The 9,803-nt window shown below is 38.4% G+C and overlaps 2 protein-coding genes and 1 pseudogene across 2 annotated transcripts in view; 1 reads left to right on the top strand and 2 right to left on the bottom strand.

Moving 5' to 3' along the window:
• Positions 1-2,297, top strand: part of LOC105114735 (uncharacterized) — a 2,674-nt gene extending 377 nt beyond the window's left edge. The window contains exons 3-4 of the mRNA XM_011011388.1: positions 5-188; positions 1,916-2,297. Of these exons, the coding sequence (XP_011009690.1) occupies positions 7-188; positions 1,916-2,102 (369 nt within the window). The 5' untranslated portion in view covers positions 5-6 and the 3' untranslated portion in view covers positions 2,103-2,297. The remainder of the gene's footprint in view (positions 1-4; positions 189-1,915) is intronic.
• Positions 2,298-2,380: 83 nt separating this feature from the next.
• LOC105114736 (ferrochelatase-2, chloroplastic-like) lies at positions 2,381-4,613 on the bottom strand (annotated as a pseudogene).
• Positions 4,614-8,609: 3,996 nt separating this feature from the next.
• LOC105114746 (stress response protein) lies at positions 8,610-8,987 on the bottom strand. The gene has a single exon (XM_011011405.1). It carries the CDS (start codon positions 8,985-8,987, stop codon positions 8,610-8,612), a length of 378 nt encoding a protein of 125 aa, XP_011009707.1.
• Between the last annotated feature and the right edge of the window lie 816 nt (positions 8,988-9,803).

Raw genomic sequence — 9,803 nt, 5'->3', positions numbered from 1 at the left:
GCAGGAATGGCATCAAAGCTAACTCAATTGCAATCCAAGGCTTGTCAAGCCTCAAAGTTCGTGTCTAAACACGGTAGTGCTTATTACAAGCAGTTGTTAGAACAGAATAAGCAGTATATCCAGGACCCACCTTCCGTTGAGAAATGCAATCTTTTGTCCAAGCAATTGTTTTACACTCGCCTTGCCAGGTCGGTCTCTCTTACTCCAATTCCATGATTTTGTTGCCCACTACAAAAAAATTGGACATATACATGATATCGATTTATTGCATGCTTCATAGATTTTTAAGTTTGCCACTGTTATCTTGGATTTCTGTGATATTGTATTTGCATCATTTACTTGTTTCTCTAGTTGGGATTTCTCGTATCGAAGACCTTGTGAATGTCTTCAATTGTTAGGTTATCAAACTGTTGCAGATGCCTGCAAAATTCTGAATTGTGTGGAACCTCGTACTAGGTGGCTCTTTATGCTTAATTGTGAAATTTGGGATTGGATGATCTGTCTGATCTTAACCATCAACTTCGGATCTGTTTTGGGTTGTTTGCATTGCATTTGAGTCCTAAATTAAGCTGATGTATGGAATCAGCAATTATGACAATGTGGCATAGATTGTGTTTTAGCCTACGAAACAGTATTTGACTAGCTCAATCTGTAAGCATATTCCATAGATCATGTCATGTCATTTGCTTGCGTGGGTGTCCATGTGAATTGCTTGGATTACATCGGTAAGCCAAGTAGTGGTTTTAGGTACAGAGAAAGAATTATCGAGCTTAAGCCTCATTTCTCATTCAGGGAATGAATTTCATCCCGCTATGAGAATGCATCAATGAACTGCCTAAGAACTTTGTACATTAGTTCTGAGAAGAATGGATTTCACAACTTACTTAATTGAACCTAGATAGTAATAATCAAGTTGGCCATTTCAAATGGCAGCTCCTTGAAGGTAAGAAGGCATTGCTGATAATTTTATTCCCACTGATGCTTGAAATACGAAAATCTATGTGCATTAATCAAGAACTGTTGTTGTAATAGTAAACGATGATGTATTGGAAATGAATCTTTCATGAGCCAATGGAAGGTCAGACCTTCTGTAGATACAGCTTAAACTATTTCCAATACTATAAAATGGAGAATCAGACACTTTCATAACTTAAAACTGTTTCCAGCTCGCATATATAGATATATATATATATATATATCCTTTGTTTTCTTCTAGGATGGTTATGTAATATTGTGCTGTATATATTGTCAGCTAGCATATTTTTGAACCTGATCATGCATTACTTTTCTTGATGCATGTTTCTTATTATTAGATCTAGTTGATATGTGAATTTGTTCCAGGTATCAGAATAGGATATTCATAAAGCAATGTGTATATGTTGTTTTATTTCTCCTGTCATATTCATGTTTTCTGAAGGTCATGAACCAATGTGTTTTCAAAAAAGGAGTATGGCAATCGCATTGATAGTTTTCTATATCATTCGATTCTTCCTTGTCTGGAAGACTTAGATGACATCATTAATGTTTTGAATTCCTAACTGGTTGAATCTCATGGAAATTTTGACAAATAATTTTGTTTTAGAAACGCGAAATATTGTAGGGATGCCAAGGATAGATTCCATAGAGGTGCCTACAAGATGTATATCTGAAACCAGAGAAAATATTTAAAAACACCTAACCTGTGTTGACTGTACATATTCCACGAGTATTCAAATCAGTATTATGTTGTGAACCAAGGGAAAAGAACACATTCCTTTCATAAAAATTGTTTGCTTGCATAGTTTGAAGTAGCATCTTTTTAGCGAATCTATAGAACATTTCTTGTATGCAGAAGTGAGAGAGGCAATAGTTCATGCACTTTGTGCTTAGACATGTATTTCTCATATTAATCCATTTATTTGGGTATGTGAAACAGTATTCCTGTGCGTTCTGAAGCATTTTGGAAGGAGCTTGATTATGTCAAACACCTTTGGAAGCACAGGCAGGAGTTGAAGGTTGAGGATGCTGGCATTGCTGCTCTGTTTGGGCTGGAGTGTTTTGCTTGGTTCTGCGCTGGTGAGATAGTTGGTCGAGGGTTTACATTCACTGGCTACTATGTCTAAGTCCTGAAACAAGAAGTAAATGCTTTGGAGTTGAACTGATCAAGCTTGAGATTTCCTTTTTTCCCCTTCATCTTGTCGGCAATTGACTATTGCATATATACTAAATTTACTATCCTGCATAAAAATAGAAAAACTGGCCAGGAAAACTCATTTCTGCGATCTTCTGTATTTTAAATTTATCTTTGCATTTGCCCATGTGCCAGGCAGCTGTCCCTTAGGCCCGATTTCTTTTGCTCAGAATAATGTCTCGGAAAATTCTTACAGGGAAAACTTTCTTCCTAGAGATGAGTTACTTTCTTATTTTTAATTGCAATGATGAAAATTATCATGTACTGTTTCTTGTTTGTGATACCATGCCTTAAGAGCAGTGTTTGTTTGGGGGGTGGTGTGTTGATAATGACTGAGTCCTGCGCTTGAGTTCCAGCCCAAGATTTAAAAATTTCAGAACCATGGCATTTTCAGGAAATTGATATGGTTTACTGGATAAGGCTGTTGATTCACTTGCGTGGAAACTATAGCACCCTGGAATTGAAATATATGTTTGCTGCTTTTATGCATTACTGATGCTCATATCTGATAAACAATCCGTGGCCAAAAGAGCTTGGAAAACTAGTTATGCAGCTTTTGTTTGTGGCCAAAATGGTTGCCGTAGCACTTGAATTGTTTTTCCAATATGAGCTTGAATGTGAAAATGATAGTATTTTGTGCTGTTGGCCAGTGTCAGCGTTTTGGGCACTTCTATTAAATGTCCTGTTCCTCTTGGAGGAAACTTACTGTGCAATCACTGGAGCAGCAACAGAGCAAAATACCTCAAGCATGCAGTTCAACAAGAGTGAACCATAAATAACAAGGAGATGATCCGTAGTGTATCTCAAGGAAGCATGCAACTCGAATGTACTCCACAGTGATTCTACTGATTACAGATCATATACTCTAATGGCTGCCTTGTATAGAATCAAATATGGACGGGGTTAAGAAGGGGGATTCTGCAAAAATATCTACAGCAGTTATAATTTGCTACTCAGCAGCCTGTATCAGATTTCCTTTAATTTAGAAGAGATGGTTCCTGAATGCCAGAAACACTTTTGGGGACAAAAGTGACAAATGCTAAGAACGGACCAAAGATCGTTTTAATAGCATAGCTCACAAAGTCATGATCACCTTCTTCAGAGGTGCTCAATGTGGTTCAAATGGCTTTAGCTGAAGGTAAAATTTCTACCACTGCATGTGCCAGATCTGTGATGAAGAATGAGGTGCAACCCAGAGCAGGTACACGGCCCCAATTCACAATTCCAGATTCACGCGCCAACTCCTTGTATCCCATATCAATCTCTTCAAGTGTCTCTGTGTTTACTGACAAAACTGCTATTCCAATTCATATAACAGGAGGTCAATATTAAAGTTCTCATTTGAATTAAATTAGAGCAAGAGTGTGCTGTTCTATCCAGCTAAACAGATTTCAACTTGTCACACTAAAACTTAGAAGGAATACATCGTGCATGAGACCAAGGGCCTTCAGTCTGGACACAATGTGTACCAATCCAGTGAGGAAAATTAGCTTGCGCTGTCAAATCCAAAATACCGTCCGTGCAGTAGGACCAGTAGTCCATATTTAATAGAATTTCATGACATACAGGAACAGTTCAGGTTCATAGATGCATGAAACATTCAAAAGATCAGCACCCCGCATGTTGTAAGCCCTATAATACCATTAAGTATTTTGGTACGAGACATTCTTCAAAGTAGCATCTGTAGCGCATTGATGGGAACTCATACTTGACTGCTTGGACTCCAAAACACTAATGGATTGGTCAAATATCATTCTTTTTATATACAAACAAAGCAAAGTTATCTTCAGAGTCAAGAATTCATTTAATAATCACAAGTTTCTGGACTCCACTGATTGTAACGCAGTGTATCAACATGCCGATCATCATGAAAGAAGTCACATCATGAGAACATTCATTGTTTAAGATACCAACCCAACAAATCGTTAAAGTTGGTGATGTAATATACTTGGATCAATGTGGAATGCATAAATCTACTGAAAGGTGCCTGAATGACAGCGATTAATTCCATGAAAAAGGAAACTGCCAATTGCATACCTTACAGGTACAGCTAGAAGACTTTTAACACCTCTCTTGCCAAGCTCAACAAGAACTTCATCAGTGTAGGGCTTCAGCCAGTGTACAGGTCCAACTCGGCTCTGGTCAGGTAAAAATAAAATAAAAGAGGGATAATAGGTCATATTGCAAGATATGAGCAATAATAAACATAGTTAAAGGTACAACCTAATGATGGAGATAAGGAAAGCATGCTCAAGTAAAATAGACAGCAACCCAGTATAGCACTCATATACCTGGAGCAATACTGAGTTGTAAACCTTGTGAACTTAGATAGTATAACCAACCTGATAAGCAAGAGTATGATCATTGTGAAATCCTCTGGCTTTTAACTCTTGCGTTATTAAGTAGATGCACTCCTCCATCTGATCTTTGTAAGGATCTCCTGCATCCTGCACGTAACTCAATGGCCACTACATGGGCACTGAAAAATATATACCTAAGGACTTAAAATTAAAGAGTTTGCTTCCTCTGTAGTCTCTCTCTGTAGTCTCAGGTTCGAATCCTTGGTTGCTCATATGATGACCACTGAAGGCTTACATGATCGTTAACTTCAAGGCTCGTGGGATTAGTCATGGTGCGCGCAAGCTGACCCGAACACCCACGTTCATCTAAAAAAATATATATATACCTAAGAATCCATAGAAAAGAAGAAAGAGTCAGAATAACCAGTGCACGCCTACCTAAAACATAGAATGTTTTTGGGCGCCACAGAATTATGCATAAAAATAATTCAATAATTGAACTCACTTCTTCAGGCTCAGCAAATTTTTGTAGCTCTTCACCAATCAAGTCAGCTATAGACTTGATATAACCTTCTCATTGATACCAAGACTGTACAATCGCAACTGGCAGCCATGATAGAAATGCATCTTCTCTGAAAGTTCACTCACGTCCAGAGAGGTTTTAGGTAATACTTTCAATGTGCTGCAAAAAGAAAGCAAGAAATTTATACAAATATAACACCTGAATATATTCTGGAGAACATGGAGGCTCGACCCAGTTGTGGATATGGAGAACTGAGGATAAAGAGGCAACACAACAAGCTTTGCTATCCTATCCCTCTTAATGTGTCAGAAAAAATTAAAAATACAAGTTAGATAGGTCTGCAATCAAAAGCTTATGTAATTAGGAGATTCACAATTATTTTGAAAGGATTTGATAATTTGTAGAAAGGTTTAAGTCTCACCTGATGAATTGCTTCTTCAGTGAAAGGGTACCTGCCGGTAACGCATCCCGACATAAACACTGGCGGTCAAACCCTTGTTGGCTTGCAAAGCCATTTCGATCCCATCAGCCTGCAACAATTTTCTCAAAGTGTGAATGCAATTGTCTACAGGAAGAAGCAGTGGCACAAATAAAACTGATTGAGGAAAGAAAGCAGCAGAATGACCAAAACATGGTTTTCTGAAAGAAAACTTGAATCCTAATTCTTAAAGAGGACATGCATTCTACCATCTCGTCTGTAATTTTACGCAAAGGGGAGCCCCCTCCAATAGAAGCATACCCTTCTTTACTTTACGGAGCACGGAGCACGGAGATTAATTTTGCCAAAGGTCTCTGAAGAAACCGAAACAGCCAAGGATGTCTTATAATATCCTGCACTGTAACCTTATAATTGTCGTATCAACTCCAAAACTGAAGGAAGAAAGCTGTCTAAACACAAAGAATTGTCCATTAGCTGCTGCAAGGAAGAAGGTTCTCAAAGCCGCGTCGTTTTGGTGGAATCCGATTTTTAGTTCCTTAAATTACCCTTGTCTAAGAGATACTCCATGTGCAAACCCTTTGTCTAAACTGGTAAATGCAAGTCCGGCTTTGTTTTAGGGTTTTTGCGAACTACTATATAAGCTAGTGCTAATCACCTAAAGAACATCACGCGTGCTCTACTTCCTGCACCACGCAACGGCACGTCTCTGTTTCTTCCCCCTTTGTATTTTCAATGCTAGAATGCTGCGACATGATTATTTTCTTGTTTTTATATGTAAGCATAAATCTAATTTCTCTAATTTGTATGGATGGGCTCCATAACAGAGTCAACAGCAGGCGCCGATCCATGGCGATCTGACTGCCGCTTGGAGCCAAAATTCAGTTTTGCCCGGATGAAGATACCTTGGAACTCATTGTTGTTTCTTGACACAATAATCCGGTTACATCTCTTCTTTGTTTTTAATTGAAAGGATTTTATTCTTAAAAGAACACAAATTGGAGGCACCCAGTCAGACACGGGTGATTATTGGTTTATTTGATGCCAAATCACCTTTTGCATGGTGCCTAAATTGAGCTGCTTTCACGATCGGGGTGGGTCATTGCTTGATCATGGCTTCCTTCGAGTTTTAAGCAGCTAAATCCCCTAATGGTCTTTCTTACAATGTTTGAAATTGGTCTTTTTGCAGTCGTTTCAAATAAACATTTCCTCGTTTCTCTTTTTTGTCGTTTTCAATTTGTTAGACATATTCATCTTTAGACAGCACCGCACCCAAATGTCAAGTTGGTGATTCCGGCTATTCATCAACGGTGAGATTGAGGATGAGCTTTTGATTTGATTCCATTGCTGATCTGGTGCAGAACTGTATTTGGACTTCCATTGAGCAAATCATATACTTTAGCTAAACGCTTTCATTTGGACCAAACCAGAGAATCTGTGAAGTGCTTTGAACTTCTATCCTGCCTTTGTGGGACCAGAGTGCGCATTGATGTAGTTGTTGGGTTCGTGTGACTTGAAATCCTCGATTCTACAAGCTTTTCTTGGCCTTGAGATTAATGGTGCGTTTTGCTTCAGGCTATAAAGTAGTATGAAGTGCTTGATTCGAAGGAAAGAAAACCAGCCGGAAAATTGAACATGCAATCACAAACACGCGAGTTAACCACCGTCTCTAAAAAAACCAAGCAAGGAGGAAGCCCGATTCTGGGGAGTTAATCAGAACGCACCAATTGAGGCTTGCTCCTACTGTTGAACAAGGGACTATTTTTCAGTGGAAATACCATAAACGATATTCATGAGAATGGGAGTGGAGCATGCAAACGTGCAAAGACTTGCTATCCAATCCAGTTCTGTGAAGGATCGGATGAAGGAAAAGATAAATGGAAACCTGAACTGTCAAGAGATGATGAGGAGAAACCAGGAGCAACGCTCAGCGTTTGGGGAGTTCCAAAATAATTACTATGATCTCTACTTCGACATTAATTTTCTTCCTTCCAAACCCTGTACTGTAGCAGCTAAAATGCAAAAGCCCCGCCAGTGTATGGAAATGACCATGAAAATTATAAAAACGTTTCAGTTTACAGCCTCGCGGACAGAATAGGCATAATCAATCAATCACAGAATGGAAACAGAAGTTGCGTGGATTATAAAAGCATGCACGGGTAGTTTGTTAGTCATGTCTTTTAAGTAATGCATTTGAGTGCTAATGAAATCACCAAATTAAGTGTTGCTCAAACTGTTGAACATTGAGAAGAATTTCCAGCTGAGGAACCAAATGTTGTTCGTGGGAGTAAAGTATGCCAGCTTGCCTGCTACAAACCAACACAATCCAATTCTGGGAAGGAGGAATGGATAAACAGAAGCATAGGACACAAAACAGGCAGGCGAAGATAAGCTGGAAGGGTCAACAAGTGAGAAAACAAAATTTAGAAATGACATAGGCACAACATGTGGACATTTTTGGAGTTCCAACAGAGTTAACGAGATTTGTAGCTGGTTTTACATTTCCTGCTAGTTTCAATCTGCTACTGCAGGTGAGAAGTTTAGAATTCAACTGCCAGTTATATGACTGTTGGAAATTCAACTTAATAAATTTCGATTCACTACCAAATGGACAAAAAGGCAAGCTGAGTCAATCAGAAAATGGAAATATATATATATATATATATATTGCATTTGATATGAAAGCATGCACAAGTATTTTTCTCATCTAGTGAATCTGATTCAACCGAGGACATTTTATAACTCGCAATTCCTTTAAGCTGATTCACAGGAGCGGGAATTATACTCAAAACAATCCTCGAAGATGACAACCATAACCACCACTCAGTCACAGCTGCAAGCATTCATTCATATCAGATACCACACATGGTGCCTGATGAATTTCCGATAGCCAATTCATCACAAAAGAACAAGTACAGGAATTGCTAATGGATCACATCAGAGGCATATCGAAGATATAACAAATCCACCCTGGTAAACGAGTTCTAAAAATAAACTGGCAAAATCGATTCAATAATATCAAGTTTCATGCAACCAAAATTCTAGTGTACAGGAAAATTTTGCACGTAGATTTTCTGCAAGCTAAAGCGTCCAAACCACAATAAATAATTACAAAACTACGTTTATATCTCAATAACTCCATTCTATCTAGAAAGCGGCTACGCCCATCAGTAAGAATCATCAAAAGCAGCAATCACAATCGAATGGGCAAAGAGGGGTACCTCCACCACTGCTATTGTTAAAACCCAATTCCTCTTCTGTATAAATGCTGAATCCATCTTCTGTTTTCATTCGAGACTTAGAAGGCGGGTCAGTAAATCTTCTCTCTTCATCTTCTTTACTCTTCTTCTTCTTTTTCTTCATCGATTTCGGTTTCTCTTCTCCATTTACATTTGCCTTATCAGCCTTTATTTGTTCAGGTTTCTTCCTCTTCTTTCCAGAGAAGATATCATCAATCTCATTACCTGATTTCTCTGGTGTTGATGAGGGTTTTGCCTGCTGTACATCTGCATTTTCTTTTTCTTGTACAGGTTTCTTGGAAGAACTCTTATTGGGCATACTGAATCAAGCTAAAAGTTTGGTACCCTGTTGTTTTACTACAATCCATTAAAAAAACAAGAATGCCAACTAACAATTCTCGAATTCACTAATGGTTTTGAAGACCAACTGATGTAAGTCAACTGACTGGAGAATAGAAGAGTAACAAACAAATAACATCGACAGACAACAGAACATCTAGCTCAAAATCAGCAAAACAAAAGGGCCACAGCCAGCAACCTGAATTCCCACATAAGATGCAGCAAATGGTTCAAACTTGAGAATATCTCGGAATGTCATTTTCTTCATAATTGTCATGGGCAGAGAAAAAAGATGAAAATTCTCAATTGATATGCATTGTTTAGTAACCAAAGAAAGTGTATATATCTTAAAAAAAGTCGCCAAATTAATTGTTCTCAGGCTAAATTTTTTGCTACGTTTTCCAGGCAAACGCAAGCAAGTTGGGGTTTTTTTTAAAAAAATATATTTTTAGTATGAAAATCAAAATCTAATAGAAGGTAGGAATTATGAAACAGAGAAGAGAGCATAAATATAGCAGTAAGAAAAAAAAAAAAAAAAACCGGAGGGGGAAAGAGAGAGAGAGAGAGAGAGCTAACCTTAGCTTGCTTGCTTGCTTGCTACCTGTTGAGATTGGAGACGAAGCAAGGAAAGAAGAACTCTAAAACTAGAACCCTTAACGTGATGAACGACGCGGCTGCGGAGGATTCTGTGGTTTTGTAGGTAACGCTACTGAAGTCGCATCCCCAGGATATTACCGTGCGGTCTTTAGGGAGTTTAACGTGGAAGGTTCGATTCTGATCTCATCAACACCTGTTT

Source organism: Populus euphratica, unplaced genomic scaffold, assembly GCF_000495115.2.
Source record: "Populus euphratica unplaced genomic scaffold, PopEup_1.0 scaffold572.1, whole genome shotgun sequence".
In the NCBI taxonomy this organism is placed as follows: Eukaryota; Viridiplantae; Streptophyta; class Magnoliopsida; order Malpighiales; family Salicaceae; genus Populus; species Populus euphratica.
The sequence above is the reverse complement of the archived record's forward strand: the minus strand, read 5'-3'. Positions and strand labels throughout refer to the sequence as shown.